Genomic DNA, 18,141 nt, shown 5'->3' with positions numbered 1-18,141 from the left:
CCAGTCCCCTATAATGAAAAGGACATCTTTTTTGGGTGTTAGTTCTAAAAGGTCTTGGAGGTCTTCATAGAACCGTTCAACTTCAGCTTCTTCAGTGTTACTGGTTGGGGCATAGGCTTGGATCACTGTGATATTGAATGGTTTGCCTTGGAAATGAACAGAGATCATTCTGTCGTTTTTGAGATTGCATCCAAGTACTGCATTTCAGACTCTTTTGTTGACCATGATGGCTATTCCATTTCTTTTAAGGGATTCCTGCCCACAGTAGTAGATATAATGGTCATCTGAAAGATATTCCCATTTGAATACAGAGTTCCAAAGAATAGCAAGGAGAGATAAGAAAGCCTTCCTCAGCAATCAATGCAAGGAAATAGAGGAAAACAACCGAATGGGGAAGACTAGAGATCTCTTCAAGAAAATTAGAGATACCAAGGGAACATTTCATGCAAAGATGGGCTCAATAAAGGACAGAAACGGTATAGACCTAACAGAAGCAGAAGATATTAAGAAGAGGTGGCAAGAATACACAGAAGGACTATAACAAAAAAGATCTTCATGACCCAGATAACCACAATGGTGTGATCACTCACCTAGAACCAGACATCCTGGAATGCAAAGTCAAGTGGGCCTTAGGAAGCATCACTAGTGGAGGTGATGGAATTCCAGTTGAGCTATTTCAAATCCTAAAAGATGATGCTGTGAAAGTGCTGCACTCAATATGCCAGCAAATTTGGAAAACTCAGCAGTGGCCATAGGACTAGAAAATGTCAGTTTTCATTCCAATCCCAAAGAAAGGCAATGCCAAAGAATGCTCAAACTACTGCACAATTGCACTCATCTCACATGCTAGTAAAGTAATGCTCAAAATTCTCCAAGCCAGGCTTCAGCAATACATGAGCTGTGAACTTCTAGATGTTCAAGCTGGTTTTAGAAAATGCAGAGGAACCAGAGATCAAATTGCCAACATCAGCTGGATCATCAAAAAAGCAAGAGAGTTCCAGAAAAACATATTTCTGTTTTATTGACTATGCCAAAGACTTTGACTGTGTGGATGACAACAAACTGTGGAAAATTCTTCAAGAGATGGGAATACCAGACACCTGACCTACCTCTTGAGAAACCTGTATGCAGGTCAGGAAGCAACAGTTAGAACTGGACATGGAACAACAGACTGGTTCCAAATAGGAAAAGGAGTACATCAAGGCTGTATATTGTCTCCCTGCTTATTTAATTTGTATGCAGAGTACATCATGAGAAACGCTGGGCTGGAAGAAGCACAAGTTGGAATCAAGATTGCCGGGAGAAATATCAAGAACCTCAGATATGCAGATGACACCACACTTATGGCAGAAAGTGAAGAGGAACTAAAAAGCCTCTTGATGAAAGTGAAAGAGGAGAGTGAAAAAGTTGGCTTAAAGCTCAACATTCAGAAAACGAAGATCATGGCATCTGGTCCCATCACTTCACGGGAAATAGATGGAGAAACAGTGGAAACAGTGGCAGGCTTTATTTTTTGGGGCTCCAAAATCACTGCAGATGGTGACTGCAGCCATGAAATTAAAAGACACTTACTGCTTGGAAAGAAAGTTATGACCAACCTAGATAGTATATTAAAAAGCAGAGACATTACTTTGCCAACAAAGGTCTGTCTAGTCAAGGCCATGGTTTTTCCAGTGGTCATGTATGGATGTGAGAGTTGGACTATAAAGAAAGCTGAGCACCAAAGAATTGATGCTTTTGAACTGTGGTGCTGGAGAAGACTCTTGCGAGTCCCTTGGACTGCAAGGAGATCCAACCAGTCCATCCTAAAGGAGACCAGTCCTGGGTGTTCATTGGAAGGACTGATGTTGAGGCTGAAACTCCAGTACTTTGGCCACCTGATGCGAAGAGTTGACTCATTGGAAAAGACCCTGATGCTGGGAGGGATTGTGGGCAGGAGGAGAAGGGGATGATAGAGGATGAGATGGCTGGATGGCATCACCGACTTGATGCACATGAGTTTGGGTGAACTCCGGGAGTTGGTGATGGACAGGGAGGCCCGGCATGCTGCAATTCATGGGGTCACAAAGAGTCGGACACGACTGAGCAACTGAACTGAACTGAATGGTGTAGCAGCAGGTAAGTTAGTTAACCTCTCTGTGCCCGATTTTCTCATGGGTAATATGAAGAAAATAATAGTAATTTATAGGGTGGATATGAGGACTGAATGAATCAATAGATATCTAAGGCTTAGAACTGTGTCTGGCACACAGTAAGTACCCAATAAATGTAACTGTTGTTATTATTTGATGTAGCCTTGATGAGTCTATGTCCTTTATGATCAGTAAACTCTGATTACAGAGGGCTGTCGACGTTTGGGAATTTGGGGGGATGACATCTGAGCTGGCATGGCACTAAGGATGGCTGGACAGGTGAAGATTTTGCATGTAGCAGTGACGCTAGGGGGACTGGGAGTCTGATTTTCACCGGCTCACCTGGAAGCTCTCAGGAGCTTATTGGGTCCTTGAGGGTCGCAGGATGGGTACTGAGGATAATGATTGACAGAGATACTGATGAGGAGTTGCAGAAGGAGCTTATTCCTGCCTCTACAGCCCTACCCCCATGGTGGGCCTCTGGGACAAAGGACGACCTGTTACCAAGTGATCATCCACTCTGTTCCCCTGAAGCTTCCTTGACTCCTCCCCCTCCTCAGAAAGGTCTCAACCCACCTCAGGAGGCTGCTCCAGCCCAGCTCCAGAAAACCCCTGATTCCTGCCATCACTTCCTCTTTAAAACAGGAAATGACTGGCCTTTGCTGACTCCTCTGCACTCCTTGAAGTTGCTGGAGAAGGAGCAGGCAAGGAGCGGGAGAAGGCAAGTTATTTTCTGGAGCGTCACAACACCTGCACGGAGGGTGACTGGCATCCCCACCTGACATATGAGAAAACAGACTCAACAAAGGTTAAGGATCTAGTCCACAGCCATGCACAGTCAGAAGGGGGCTGATTCCTAACCAGATCCTACCTGTCCGAACTCAGGTCTCTGCTGGCCACGGAGTTGGTCTGTGTGGCTTTTAGTGAATGCTGCAGGGTAGGGTGGACCGTCTCCCACCAGAGGAAGGGATGTCAGCTTAGAGTCATCAAGTAATAACCTGTTCTCAGGCACACCTGGCCTGTTCGTAGCTCTAACCCAGAGTCCAAAAGGCCTCCTGGGTTCTGCTAATCTAGTTTAGGAAGGAGACACTGGGACCTAGGAACTGCTTTGGAGAGGGGAGATCATCATTAACTGTGTTGATAAAATGTTTGTAAAAATTGTTTGAAAAAATGGTTACTGTGTAAAAGCCATCAGAGTTGGCTTACAGAACTGTTGTCCCACCTGAGACCAGTGGAGGCTGTTAAAAATTGAAGGTCTATGAGAACACTACAGAAATGGTTCAGGAGACCCGGAGGGAAATCCCACCCTCTCCAGGCCTCTAGTTTGCAGCTGTTAAGACAATATCTCAGGGACTTCCAGCAGATAACTTCCCCAACTCTGCAGCTATTTCCCGGAGGGAACCACCTTTCCTGGAAGGCCTGATGACTTCATGCTCCCATTCGGAACGTGCATCTTTCTCTATTGAGGATGAAGAGTCTGGGGAGCAGCCACGGATAAGGAAATTTATCTCCCAGACACTGTGGCTAAACAGCCGTGGGTCCCATGGCGAGGAAATGTTTTTTTTTTTATGAATCTGGATTCTCCAGGAGAAAGGGCCACAAGGACACTGTGGACTAATGTATTTTATTATCGTATTGCTTAAATATGTACAAACCCTGCCGAGAGCGGGGGAGGTGAACCGGATGCCACTGTGTTTCTCCATCTGGGGCTCCTGCCCAGCGGCAGCTCTATTTGGCCTGTGGGCCCGTCCTGACTTTCCAGCTGCTGACCTCACTGACTGACTCACAGATGCTCTGGGTCCTTAGACAGTTACGTTCCCTTTTTGGGCCTCAGTCCCACTTTTTTTTTTAAGTGGGGGGTATGAGGAAGGGGCTAAAACATCTCTTCGGGGGTGGGGCCTCTGCTGAACTCAGTAAGGGCAGAAGTGAAACGTTTCCAGGGAGCTGGTGGTGCCTGGGTCGCTGTACCAAGTTGGGGAAGGGATGGACCGCCCGCCTCGGAGAGGCACTCCCCCAAGGCCGGGCCTGTTCCAGCCCCCTGTCCCCCATCTCCGCAGCCAGGCAGGTTTTCATGCAGTCTTTCCGTCCCCTCCAGCGCCACTCCGCTTCCAGAAGGGGCCCCGCCAGCGTCTGGGACCTCCGGGGCCCAGTGCCCCGCTAGCCACGCAGCAAGGCATACTCCTTGGGCGCCCAGAGCAAGCGCGGGCGGCGGATCTCGGCCCGGCGGCCTATGTCGGGGCTCCAGCAGAACTCGGGCGACAGCAGCTTGGCGGGCTTGTGCAGCCAGAAGAACTTGTTGAGGTGGCTCTCGTCGTGCCAGAGCGCCTCCAGGCCGCGCGCGCGGTCCCGCCGAAGGGCCCGCGCGCAGTGCGCCGTCAGCCGCCGCAGGGCCGCCACGCTGCCCCCGAACACGGCCGCGTGGTAGTAGAAGTCGCCCTCCCCGGGGCCCAGGGCGGCGGCCGAGCGCACGTCGCGCTCGAAGGGCAGCAGCCGCCGAGGCCAGCGGTAGTGCCAGGCGTGCAGCTGCGCCACCGACTCGGCCAGCGCCTCAGGTCCGAAGGTGCCGCTGAAGTGCTGGTCCACGTCCATGCAGAGCACAAAGCGCGCCTCGCGGCCCAGGCGGCCGCCCAGCACCGCGTGCAGCGCGCGCATGCGCGCCATGGACACGTCCTGCCAGCGGCGCTCGCGTGCCACGCGCTCCACGCGCAGCCGGCGGCCCGGGCCCAGCGGCACGCAGAGTACCGCGGCCGGACGCTCGGTGAACACGTAGTATATCACGCGCTGGCCCACCATGAAGTGCTGCTCGGCCGTCTGCAGGAAGCGCTCCAGGTACTTCTCCAGGTACCTGCCGGGCGGGGCGGGGCCAGGCCAAATCAGCCTGGCCGCTGCGCCCTCCGGAGTCCGAGGAGTCGTCGGGCTTACAAGCCCTCCCCGTGTCCTTCCTGGGATCCTGCAACCCCAGACCCCGGAACTCCAGAACTATTCAGCCCCAGAGTCGTCCGAGGTGAATTAAAAATCATTGCCCATTGTTTGCCATCCCTGCCCACAGGGGCTCTGTGTCCCTGCCCTAGAACGCGGCACTCCCTGACCGCCTAGGTCAGTAGAGTCCCAAGAAAGGGATGCTGTGCTGGTCCTTGGGAGGACTGGCCCGTTAGCCTTTGTCTCTTTAGAGCTCTGGCCCTTTGCTTAAGCACTCTGAGGTTGCCACGAAGTGAGAGAGCCTGAGCTAGCCATGGGGAAAAGCGCCCTCTGGTTTTCTGCAGGCTACTGGCCTGGTGGGGACCCAAAAGTTTGGGAGCAGGGAGGGGCCCCAGTTGCTGAGCCCTGTCGGAATTCCTGAGCCACAAGACCGTGAGCAATGGTAATAATGAATTGTTTTCTGTCACTGAGTTTGTGGTGACAAACCACAAACCTAGGTAAGTGGGATGTTTGCGATACTAGTAACTTTCTATAAACACACTTTGGAATCCTGGGGTCCTAAAATAATAGTAATAATGCCTCATATTTTAGAACATTAATCATGTGGCAGACAGTTTTCAAAGTAATGTGCCTTATCTCATTTAATCTTCACCATTATTATCTTTATCTCAGGTGAGGAAACTGAGTCACAAAGAGCTTTATTAGCTTGTCCAAGTGCACACACAGTTGGTAAGTGTGAAACCAGGATTTGAACCCAGCCTGGCATTAGAGCCTGTATCCTTACCTGCACTTGCTGTATTCTGGGTGGAACTGGGAGAAGCTGGAATTAGAGACTTAGAAGCCTCAGCGTCTTATGTTGGGTTTATAGAACCTTGGAACTTAGGACCCTGAAATTTCTGGTCCCAGAGACTCTGGGTCCCTCAGGCTGGTGGAAAGTGAAAGCGAAAATCGCTCCAGTTGTGTCGACTGTTTGCGTCCACATGGGCTATACAGTCCATGGAATTCTCCAGGCCAGAATACTGGAGTGGATAGCCTTTCCCTTCTCCAGGGGATTTTCCCAACCCAGGGATCGAACCCAGGTCTCCTGCACTGCAGACAGATTCTTTACCACCTGAGCCACAAGGGAAACCCAAGAATACTGGAGTGAGTAGCCTGTCCCTTCTCCAGCAGATTTTCCCGACCCAGGAATTGAACCAGGGTCTCCTGCTTTGCAGGCGGATTCTTTACCAACTGAGCTCTGAAGGCTGGTGGAGAAACCCCTTACTCAGCATCCAGAACAGAAGTGGGGGCACAAAGGTCCTGGAGAGGCCATAGTTCTGCCTGCCTGGCTGCCTGGTCAGCCCTTGTCCTGTTTGCTCCCTGGCCTTCCAGGGGCCCTCCTGACTTTCTCTCCCTTCCAGAGTGTGGGGTACAAATTTGGAGGAACCTTGAGCAGTTGTCTGGGGTATCTGATGACAGAATTCCTTCCCCAGACTTTTAGATATCTTTTTCTGGATGCAAAGCTCTCACTGCCTTCCCAAAGCAGCCCGTTCCATTATTAGAAACTTTTCCTTAGATTGCCTTAAACTCTACCTCTCTGTGCCCTTAGATTGCAGGATCTGATTGCTGCTCTTAGCCAGAACTTTGCCTCACTACTGCAAGGTGAATACCAGCTTGGAGAGCCTGCTGTCCATAATGGGGAGATGAAAAAGTCAGTGCCCTGAGATTTTTTCTCCACCTACCACTCTGGGCTCCTTCTCCATACCTGGGGGCCCCTCATATCCTCGATTGGCCTCCTGTCCTGATCCTGTCCCCTCCCCACTCAGTCAGCTGCCCCCATGGCCTCTCTCTCCACTTGGTCATCATCAGTCTGGGCCCCCCGCCAAAGTTGCAGCCTTCACATGTCCCACTCTGGGAGCCCCCATCCTTCCAGCCCATGTCCTGTGATTCCACCCCCAACAGCCCTTCCTCAGAGTCCTCTGGTCTGCTGACGCTGCCATTCTCAGCATCTCCCTTTCTTCACATCCCTCTTTACCCAGCCCAGATTCGCTCCCTTGCAAAAGCCCTCAGCTCCCCAGTCCCTCTCCTGCCATCAGAATTGCTTGGCCAGCCTCCCGCTTCCCCTTGTTGGGTGCTTGTGCATGAGCCACTGGCTACGGGCCCTTCTGCCACCGGGCCAGCCCCTCTGTTTACCCAGTCGTTGTCATCTGCTCTCACAAGTCTCACCTGAAAAGACCCTTTTCTCACCGAAAACCCAAGGCCCCCGGATGGATCTGCCCCAGACCCTGGGCAGATTCCTTCTCGGTTGTGATTCTGAGCTACTGGCTACCTGTGCCGGGTGGACTCCACAGCGTTGGTGTCCAGGGAGGAGGGGTCTGCCCTCACCATGGGAGTCTGGACAAGGGGTGCTGTCTCTGCTTCTCCTTGGCATCCTATGGCCCAGGAGAATGGGGTGCCCCACTTGCTACATCACATGCACCGCCACTCCTTCCTGCTAGGATGCCACCATTTCCCTCCCCAGGCCTTACCTGCCTACAGCAAAGACAGTCAGACCCACGGTGAGGTTCCGCTGTACAGCCTCTTGCTGGGCCACATCTGGGTCGAAGGTGCCATCCCAAATAATGGGAGCCCCCCAGGAAGTACAGGTTAGGACCTCAGGCCGGGCCCTGGCCGGGGCAGGGAGGGAGAGACAGGTTCATCCATTCACCTGCTGGGTGAATGTTCACTGCCACCCCCCCTAGTCCTGGACCCTCGGGACCACCCAGGCCTGCCCCAGGTCAGCAGAGTAGTGGGAGATGTGCTACCTGAGGGGGGCCCTGGGTGGAGTGCCTAGCCCTGCCAGGGTCGGGGATGCGAGGAGGACAGGGACACTGGGGCAGAGCTCAGTAGGGTGTGGGGGTGTTCTCAGAGTGGTAGAGGTGGTGGCTTCTCACCCAGGATGCAGGGGACCCGTGAAGTTGTCTCTCGGCAGGGGCGTTCTGGCCAGAGGGCAGACACCCATAGGGATGAGGACTTCCAGATGCCTGTGGGGTGGGAGCAGTAGTGAGGGGGGTGCCAGCCTGCTCAGGAGCCCTCTCTCTTTGCTACTTACAAGGGGGGAGAGCCCCCGAGGATGCTTGTGCAGCCGTGACAGCTGCCACTCCCCATCCCTCAAGGGGGCACTTGGAAAGGGCCACTTGGACCCTGCGCCTGCTGGTCCCATTGTGAGGGCTGGGGAAGGGGTTATACCTGAGTACAGGAAGCCCGAACAGGAGCAGCCCTAAGATGCCAAGTGCAAGTAGGATCAGCTGCCAGAAGATTTTCTTCCAGGCCCTGGGAGGTGGGGAGTGAAAGTGAATGAAAGTGAAAGTCGCTCAGTCGTGTCCAGCTCTTTGCAACCTCGTGGACTATACAGTCCATGGAATTCTCCAGTCCAGAATACTGGAGTATTTTCCCTTTCCTTTCTCCAGGGAATCTTTCCAACCCAGGGATCAAACCCAGGTCTCCCGCATTGTGGGTGGATTCTTGACCAGCTGAGCCACAAGGGAAGCCCAAGAATACTGGAGTGGGTAGCCTCTCCCTTCTCCAGTGGATCTTCCTGACCGAGGAGTTGAACAGAGGTCTCCTACATTGCAGGCAGATTCTTTATCGACTGAGCTGGAAGGAGCATCAGCAACTCATCGCGCATATACATTTATATATGAAAAATGATGTGATTTAATGTTGATATGAATATATTATTCTGTCATTTGGCACAGACATTGAAAGGTACAGAAGAGGGTAGATAGTGCAGTTTCTCCTGTTTTTAGCCACCCAGTCCCCTCTGCAGGGGGCTAGTCTATGCATAGACAGGCAAATATAAATACGGTAGCAAGTTCTTTCTCCTTCCCTCCATCCCTTCCTTGGCTTTCCCCCCACAAGTGGTCGCTCCACCTTGCATTTTCCATGGACCATTATGTCCATCTGCATTCTTGAAGTGCTTCCTCACCCTCTTTTCTGGCTGCCTAATATGCCTTTGATTGGGATGGCATCATTTGCCTAACCAGGTCATTTCTGATGAGCATGTAGATGTGTAATTTTTTTTGCTTTTTCCCAGAAGCAGATATGGGGGATAGTAACAGGGTGCTTCGCCTGGGTCGGATTGAACTTGGACAGGGAAGAGTCTGGAAGGGGATGCAGGGAAGTTTGTGGCTGGGAGTTGAGAGCATCTGGGGCTTAGGGATGAGTTGCTGGGCTTCCTGGAGGGCAGGCTGCAGTCAGGGGACTGTGTGTCTGTGGTGGCTCCAGTCATGGAGTGGGGTCCCTCCAGCAGAGTTCAGCAACCCCATTGCTGGCTCCAAGGAGGTGGACTTTGCGATTTGTCCGTAGTTGCTTGTTTTCCAGAAGGGCTCTGAAAGTTGAGAATTTTAATGAGCTCCTCAGCAGGGGGTGAGGGGGTCTCCTCCAGCTCTCCTTACCCCTGCTGGGGTCCAGTGTCTCTAGATGGACAGAACCCCTGTGGTGAGGAGCCTGGCCACTGGAGCTAGCCCCCCAGGTTTGAATCCCAGGCCACCACTTCTTAGCTCTCTGACCTCGGGCAAGATTCCGGGCCTCTACACTTGAGTCTCCTCATCTAGACATGTACTTCATAAGATTACCTACCTTAGAGGGCTGCGGTGGCTACTGAGTTCATACCTGCTAAGTGATTTAGAACAAGGCCTTGCACACAGTAACAGCTCAATAAGCTTTAGCTATCGTTGATTATCATCCATATTATTGTTGCTGAACAAGCCCTCAGGATTCTCAGCACAAACTCCCAGATCCCCTCCCTGCCCTATAAAGTCCTTCCAAAATCTGCCTCCTCCGGTCTCTTCCAAGAAGGCAGCCCAATCAGACCCTCATGCCCCTGCCTTTCCTGCTGCCCCATGTCACTGTTCCTCAGTAGGTGTATCCAGTAAATAGGTCAGAGAGGCCCCTTGCAGTTGTGTATGTACATACTCATCCGTGCATCTCTGTTGGACGCGTGGTTCTGTTCAGTTGGCCAAACCTGGGTGCACTGACCCCTCCCTCTGCCTCGCCCACTGTCTGTTGCAAGTCCTCAGGGTGTGTTGGCTTTGCCTCCTTGATCTCCCCCTTCTTTGCCGCACCTATCCCCCCAACCCCCACAGTGACCTTGCCTGCTCATCCCCACCAGGACCTGCCTGCTCCCAGTTCCCCCTCCCCCGAACAGCCCCCAGAGTCAGCTCATAAAATGCCAGCTGCCTTAACTGTGTCCACATCGCATGAGGGAAATCCTCAAAGGGGAAATGCATTTAGTAGGCAAACATATGGAAAGATGTTCACCCTTACAGTAATCAAAGACTTATGGATTAGAACCAGGCGAGATGTTTTGCCTATAAAATGAGCACTTTTTAAAAAGAAATGAAAATAGCCACGCTGTGAGAATACAGCGAGACAAGCACTCTTACACCTGCTGGTGGGATGTAAATCACTACAGCTTTCATGGAAAGCTCCTTAGCTGTGGGAATTGAAACTTTCAGCAGTCATCCCTTTTAATCCAATCGCTGCAGCTTCTGGGAACCCGTTCAAAGGAGACCATCTTCAGCATGGGAAAACTTTATGCATCAAGATGTTCGCTAGTTTCTGCTCATTCATGCATTCAGCCTACGCTTAGTGGTCACAAGCTCAGAACTGAGCACTGCGCTAGGTCAAGGATTCAGAGGTGAGCGAAACACAGACCTTGTCTTCCAGGAGCAGGGTCAGGAAGATGTGATGGCCAGAAAGAGGGGAATGGGGTCAGAGGACAGATGGCAAAGAGAGGAGTGGAACAGCATAGCAAAGGCTGTGATTAGTGTAAATACAAGATAGCATTAAGGGCAAACTAGTGGATGGCACCTGAGCCTGGACAGATGGGGAGGAAGTCAGGGAAGCTTCCTGGAGGAGATGCCCTTAAATCTAGGACCTGAAGGATTAGAAGTTATCCAGGCAGAGAAGGCAGTGGAGGGGAAAGGGAGGTCTGTGAAAAAGGAACAGCAATGTGTAGAAGTGAGGAAGTGAGAGAGCTTAGAAAGCATGTGGGACTGTAGGTCCTCCACAGGGGTGGGTGGAGTGTGGATGGGGAGTGATGAGAGGTGAGGCTGGGGATAAGCCAGAACCAGATCACCCAGGACCCACATTCTAGGCTAAGGGGTTTGGACTTCATCTTGAAGCCCTGGGGAACCCTTTTCAGGGCCTTCCCTTAAAAAAGTGGTGCAGCCAGATTTTTATTTGAGAAATACTCCAGCCTGGACATGGAGTGCGAGGCAGGGGGCATGGAGGCAGGAAGACAGGTCCGTGTTGGCAGAGGGTTGGGAGGAGTAGGTGATGAATGGCTGTCGAGGTAGGGTGGGCAGGACTGGGGGACTAGCAAAGGAGATGAAGGCTACTAGTCTGATTGGGGTTAAGGAGCCCAGAAGGCAGGCAGGCAGCCTCAGGAGAGAGTTCTGGGATTCCCACGGAGGGCAAGGATGCTGTGGAGGAGGGAGAGAGCCGGGGCGGAGAGCCAGGACCCAGCACCGAGGACATGGCTGGGGGCGGGCAGGGGGCTGAGTGAGCAGAGGAGGAAATGGAGGGAGGGGCAGGGGGCTCTTCCCAGAAGTCTGTGTAAAAGGAAAGAGAAAGGATGGGAACTGAACAGGTTGTGGGATTGGGACTGATGGAGGCGTGTGTGTTTCTTTTACATAGGGAGACTTGAGCTTGGTTGAACAAGGGCTGGAGAGCACCCGTGGAGAAGGCATTGCACGGGCTGCTCAGATAAACTGGAAAAGGCCCCAGTGTCCAGCGAAGTAAACTTTTTATGAAAATTCTGTAGTCACATGGAAAGATCTTACACAAAAACCTTCAATGGAAAAAGCAAGATCTAAAATTTATGGGCACTGTGATTACAGGTCTACTAATGAAAACATGCACCAGAAGACTGAAAGTAAGAAGAATCTGTGTAATAGGTTACGGGAGGGTTTTTTTCCTTTATTTTTCCTCCCACCTGTCTCTAATGTGCTTTTATTGCTTCTTTTAATGAAGGAAAAATACAGAGCCATTTAGAAAGAGCAAGTGGTTTTAAGCCTTTCTAGTGACTGCAAGGTGAAGTCCACCTCTCTCAGTCCTGCCTACAGGGCCTACAAAATCATTTCACACACTCACACCAGACCCAACTTTACCCTTCTGGAAACGAGACTGCACAGCCGGCAGGCTAAGGTGGTTCTCCGAGTGTTGCTGGAAAAAGCAGATGGAGATAAACCACCCCAGTGTTGGTCCGTGGAGAGGAGGGTGAATTGAGTAATGCATCCCTGTGCAACGGAGAGCAGCCTGGCCATTGAAAAGGATGAGGTCGGTGGATACGTGCTCTCTGGAAAAGAGGGCCTAAGGGACTCAGTGGAAGAGTAAGTAACAGAACTGGGCATAGAGGCCGACCTCACTTCTGTGAGGGGAAGGCTCCCGTACCGTGCACCTGTGCATCTGTGTTCTTTTATAAAATGTACACAGACGTGTACATCTCTGTTCTTTTATAAAAACATAAGAGAAAATAGAAATATAGTGTGAGCCAGGAATATAAATTAAATTTTTCTAATAATAGTAGCCATGTTAAGTTAAGAGTGGAAAAAACTGAAGTTTTAATAATTTAATCCAATATATCCTTTCAATATGTAATCAATATAAACATTACGGAGCTATTTTACAGTTGCTCTTGGAAACGAGACTGCCCCCTACAGGGACACCATGGGGTGGGTGGGTTGGCAAGGGCAGGAAATGCTGGAGCAGAGCCTTCTCTGCCGTCCCATGCTGTTAGCCAGTCCCTCCATCCAGGGCAGCCAGGCAGAGCCATCCCAGTTCCTTGCTCAGATAATTTTAAAAGGACCCCCACCCCCCCACCCAGCTCCCACCTGCAGGAGGCCATCTCTCAAGGCCGCCTCACACTGGCTCCTGGACCCTCCTCACTTTCAGGAGGTGGTTAAAGATCAATTGTTAGTTCCTAAGCGGGAATAAATTTGCAGACCAGGATGGTCACTCCCAGTGGGAATAGAGAGCTGTGTTTCAGTGGGAAGTGCACCCCCAAGTCTGTTCTCTGTTCACCATGGGGTCAGAGTTAAGGGCAGCAGGAGAGTCACCATACCCTTTACAAGCTACGAGATCTCCCAGGATGCTGTCTTCCCCCACCGCCCCATTCATGCCCTGGACCGTCTGTACCCCATGGCGATGCCCGTCCAGCCACTTTCCCCCAAGGACCTCTATGGCTCATCTCGTTCTCAGCGGGCCAGCCTTGGTGCCTCCTCGACTGTTCTGGCCACCAGACTGGACTCCTCTCAGGACAGTTGTCATGCCCCATCTTCCCCCAGACACTGGCAGCATCCCTGCTCACCTGGGTCCTTCCCTGAAAGCCATGTCAAGGAGCAGGTGGGACAGCCTTCCGAGAACCACCTCAGCCGAGAGCCAGGGAAGAAATGACCTGGTGACTGAACAAAGCCGTTCCAGGCCATGTGTCAGAAACCACGCCCCCAGGACCAAGTGGGATGAACTGGCCAGAGGCACTGAGCCATGTTTGTCCCAAGGCTTTTTCCTCCCCTGGGAGGGGGTGGTGGTGGTGGTGCGGGTCCTTGTGCCCCTCTTCAGGTCCTCTGTGGTGTTTGCCACTCAGCGAGAACCCTGTTCTGCAGAGTTCCAGCCACAACTCAAGGGTACCTGATTGAGACTTTGCACAGTTCACCTCCAGGAGCCCTTGACCTCTTCAGTAAAACAGGGTGTGCATACCAGTCAGCCAGGATAGGGTAAGGGCAACATAAGACTGTAAGATGGAAAGGTTCTGGAAAGGTTTACACCAGGCGGTTTTTTTTTTTTTTTTTTCAAGTGCAGAATATGATTCATCAGAAATCAATCTCATAGATCATGACCAAGATTTTAAAATTATGAACATGAACTGAAAATTATCAGAATGTATTATACATCAGGGTAGGTATTATTGTTTTGCTTCAGTTACATACATCTTAGTACATATATGAGGGTGGGGAACAAACTGTCAGTCATAATCAAAAGTTTTGCAAAATTCTGTGTAAAGCATGAACATCAGGAGCGAATATGTTGAAGGAAGCACCCTTCAGACTGAGGCCTTCCAGCCAGAGTGGAGACAGCAGGGGTGTGTTTACCTCTGTCAGTCAGCCCTACAGATCCACCCGATCCTCTTTCAGGAGTTCCAGCTCCCTCTCCCACCTCACATACAAGGACAGACTCTGGCTGGGCCTGGCTTTGTCCTCCAGAAAGCGAAAGTCGAGGTCCAGCATGGACTCGCCAAGCTGCATGGGCCACAGTGGCCCACTCCCCTGTCTTGGAGCGGGATGGGCAACACGGGGGTCTTCATGGGGGACCCTCCCCACTCCCCCTCAGCCCAGGGTTCCATGCTGGCCCCTGTCCGGCTAGCCATTCCCGACCTTCTGTAGACCAGACTTCCCAAGTCCTAGCTCCATCCTGTGGGTGGTCAACTAGTCAGCTGTTTGTTTCTCCTCTTCCTCCAGGAAGTAGTTACATCTTAAAGGTTTTCTGCAGAGTTGTCATCAAGATGTGGGTATTAGTTCTCAGAAGGGCCCTGCTAATCAATCTCCCTGGACCCCCTCTGTTACAGACTAATTGAGTGCACAAGCGGCCTGTGCTTGGAAGGCCCCTTCTTTGAGGCTTAGGTAATCGCCTCCTGTGGCAGAGACTCTCCTAATAGTTTGCTATTCCAGCATCCAAAGAATGCTCAGCTGTCGAGTGAGGCAGTCACCCCAAGGGCGGTGCTGAACACGGAGCCGCACCCACCACAGGTGCGCGTGAGGGTGGGGAGCTCTGGGCTCCGCCTCCGGTGTGCCAGGTATTCCTGACAAACAGCGTCCTGTCTCCCCAGCGGCAGTGGAGGGTCGGGAGGCTCAGAGTTGAAGGGGCCCTGGACCCTTGCACTCCCAAGGAATACCCGTGAAGAACAGGTGGGATCTGAACCGGGGCTGAGTATGCCCTCAGATGACGTGGCAAAGCGTGGAGGATACGCTGTCCAGTCAAGGTGGTCATCCCCCTACCAGCCCAGGGACCCACCCTCTCCTTGCAGGTGAAAAGTAGCTCTTCAGGATCACAGAAAGGCATCCCCGGGGAGAAAGGCACAGAAGGAATGGATTTTACAGATTTATTTTTAAAAAACAAAAAAGGTTAAAAAAGTCCTTCATTTCCAACCCTGCCTGGGGGTGTGAGTGGGGAACAGCACGAACTGAGAAGGGCACCCACCCTCCCCTGGGGAGAGTCCAACTCTTCCCCGGGAGCCTGCAGTGTGCGGGGCAGGTCAGAGGCCGGCCCTCGCCCTTCCTGCCCCGCCTCCTCCATGGGCAGCTCACACTGCTGCCAGCAAGTTCCAGAGGCAAAGAAGTGTGGGAGCCGAGGCCGAAGGCTGCCTTCTTCACCTCGGCAGTCACTCCAGCTCTTCCGCCCTTGGATGTTCTCTGGGCCCCACCACTGGGCTCTCAGGGTGGGTGGACAGGCAAGACCAGGAGGCGCAGCTTGGCCCAGCCCACTGGCAGCTTCCTTAATGCCGTCTGTGACACAGCAGGGCAGTCGGGGCGGGGGGCGTCACAGTGCAGGAAAGGGCTGCAGAGACACCACGACAATCTGGAAAGGAAAATCTCCTGCTAACCTGCATCGCTTTCTGATCCTGCCTCTGCACCGAGGCAGCCCTTTTTCCTATTCCCCATCCCGAGGCTGAGTGGAGTCCAGGACAAAGCACTAAGTGGCTGTTTGCTACAAAACACCCGGAGATGCCGGGGGGGCTCTCGGCCCGTCAGTCAGTCCAGGCTCCCACACAGTCACACAGTCACACACACAGCGTTAAGGCGTCTGTACTAGCAGGTGTGGCCAAACCGGGCCCAGCTTCTCTCCCTCCACCTGCAGGGGTGAGAGGGGAGAACCCTTCTGGCGGCTTCAGTAACAGGCTGAAGTGGGAGAAGCTGGCAACGGAAGAGCGAGCTGGGCCCCAAGAAAGAAGAGGAGGAAGGCAGGCGAGGGCTTCCGAGGCCTCTCTCCAGGCCCGACGGCTGCCCTGGGAAGTGACCCAACTCAGGTTGGGAGCCCTGACCACATACCCCCTGGAAAATGGGGGACAGAAAGAGGGGAAGAGAAGCGGGGCTCGAGGCGTGGGACTTTGGAGGAAGCCAGTGCTCTCAATATTTACAAGCATAAAGCCCCAGCTTCTGTGCCACCTACCTCTCTGCCCCTCCCACAGAAAGAAAGGCCCCTGAGAGCCACCAAGGAGGTCCCGAGACCTCCTCCCCAGCTACGCCCCGCAGCGGGGGCCCTTCCCTCGACTGGCCCTGCTCTGGGCCCCCAGGAGTGTCCGCCGGCTCTGCTCAGTCGGGAGGAGGAGCCCCGGCGCCCGGCCAGCCCTAGGAGTCCTTGAGCATGCTGATGCGTGCGTAGATCTTAAGGGCTGGCCCCAGCTTGATGTTCATGGCACTCATCAGGTGGTCCTCCTTGAGCAGCAGCAGAGCTTGCCCGTCGATCTCCTGGGCACGGAACTCCTCTGCGATTTCCTGGCAGCCTGAGGGGATGTGACCAAAGACAGTGTCAACCAGGGCTACAAGTGGTCACTGCCCTTCAGAAGCCCCATTTCACTTGACCCTCACGACCAGCCCTTGAGGAAGCCGATGCTGTTCTCACTTTACAGCTTGGGAGGCTGAGTGACTTACTCAGGGTGGCCAGACTCCACCATGGCCTCCTTGTTTACATGTGTCCTTGTTCACCCACCACCCCCTCCGTGGACCAGGGCTACCCTGGGGAAGCGACAGCATGGGATTTCCAAGGCTGGATCATAAAGGGCACAGCACTTCACCTTAGTCTTTTGGATAATCTCTTTTGGAGTGAGTCAGCCAGTATGTCACGAGGGCACTCAAGCAGCACTCTGGAGAGGCCCACTTGGAGAGGGACTGAGGCCTTCTGCCCAGAGTCAGCCCCCCACTGCCCTGGGATTGCGGCTGGAAGGGGGTTCCTCCAGCTCCAGGCCTGTAGGTACCTGCACTCCTGCTGCCATCATGATGGGGCCCTTGAAAGATGCCCCAAGCCAGAAGTGCCCACTAAGCCACTCCCCAGGACTCTTGAGATGTTGACTATTATAGGCCACTAGGCTTGGGATAACGTTTCCCAGCAGTGAATAACTAAGGCAGATTTTGGTACCTGGAAGAGGGGGTGCTGCCATCACCACCCCTTAACAGTGTGGGTGTGGCCTGGGATGCAGTAGTGGGTGGGGGCGGGAGTGACTTCGAGAAGAATATCTAAGGTTTCCTGAGAGACTTCACAGAAGCCTGATGGCCTTTGAGGAGACTGCTGGGGAGGCTTAAAGCAAAGTGAGGAAATGCTTACTGGAAACTGGAAGAAGAGGGATCCTTGGTATGAAATGGAAAATTCAGCCACACTGTTCCTGGTGGTGACCTGGTGAGCGTGAGACTCCCACTGAACCAGCACTCCGGCTCAGGGGACCCCAGGCAGAGCCTGCAGGTACCGCCTGGCTTCCCAGCGCGGCCGTGGGAAATGCGAGGGGGAAAACTGGGAAACAGGAAAGAGCCTGGATTTGCTGCTTCTGAAAATCCTCAGCCTCTCCAGATGGCAAATGACACTAAAATTAAGAAATGGTTTCTAGTGCTTGTTTCAGCAGCACATAATCTTAAAAAAAAAAAAAAAGATGGTTTCCAGGCAAAGACCAAATCCAGGACGCAGTAAAAAAAACAGTCTAAAGATGAGACAGCGGGGGTGTCTTAAATCATCTGTTAAGACTGCAGAAATCTCTAAGGTGTGGCCTCAGAGAACTGCTGGATCAAATGCTCTCTCAGGATTTTATGGGTGTGACTCACAGAGCCTCTCCATTCAACAGACCGGCTCCTCACACTGTTAAGGCCTCAGTCCCTCAGCTTCAGATGAAGCCTAATATGGAGTAGGGCTTGTCTTGAAGACACCTTTGGATAAGATTTATTTAAAAAGCCCACAAAGAGTGAGAGACTCATCTGGCAGAAACACTGCTCACTTGGACTGCAAGGGCCAGAGGTGACAGGAAATAAAGGCAGCAGGAAGCAGGCTGAGCAAACAACTCCACCAGCCACCTCCTTCCAAGGAGAGG

General features: G+C 52.6%; 2 protein-coding genes across 5 annotated transcripts in view; both read right to left on the bottom strand.

The window, feature by feature from the left end:
• Positions 1 to 4,161: 4,161 nt before the first annotated feature.
• Positions 4,162 to 10,267, bottom strand: A3GALT2 (alpha 1,3-galactosyltransferase 2). Its single transcript, XM_044925323.1, has 5 exons — positions 10,186 to 10,267; positions 8,259 to 8,367; positions 7,964 to 8,053; positions 7,559 to 7,696; positions 4,162 to 4,977 (listed from the first exon to the last, which is right to left on the bottom strand). Exons 1-5 carry the CDS (start codon positions 10,265 to 10,267, stop codon positions 4,290 to 4,292), a joined length of 1,107 nt encoding a protein of 368 aa, XP_044781258.1. The 3' UTR covers positions 4,162 to 4,289.
• Positions 10,268 to 15,157: 4,890 nt separating this feature from the next.
• Positions 15,158 to 18,141, bottom strand: part of PHC2 (polyhomeotic homolog 2) — a 120,052-nt gene continuing 117,068 nt past the window's right edge. For all 4 annotated transcript variants that reach the window (XM_044937967.1, XM_044937966.1, XM_006054674.3 and 1 more), the window contains one exon: positions 15,158 to 16,572. In XM_044937967.1, the coding sequence (XP_044793902.1) occupies positions 16,418 to 16,572 (155 nt within the window). In that variant the 3' untranslated portion in view covers positions 15,158 to 16,417. The remainder of the gene's footprint in view (positions 16,573 to 18,141) is intronic.

The sequence above is a fragment of the Bubalus bubalis genome, chromosome 2 (genome assembly GCF_019923935.1).
Source record: "Bubalus bubalis isolate 160015118507 breed Murrah chromosome 2, NDDB_SH_1, whole genome shotgun sequence".
In the NCBI taxonomy this organism is placed as follows: Eukaryota; Metazoa; Chordata; class Mammalia; order Artiodactyla; family Bovidae; genus Bubalus; species Bubalus bubalis.
The sequence above is the reverse complement of the archived record's forward strand: the minus strand, read 5'-3'. Positions and strand labels throughout refer to the sequence as shown.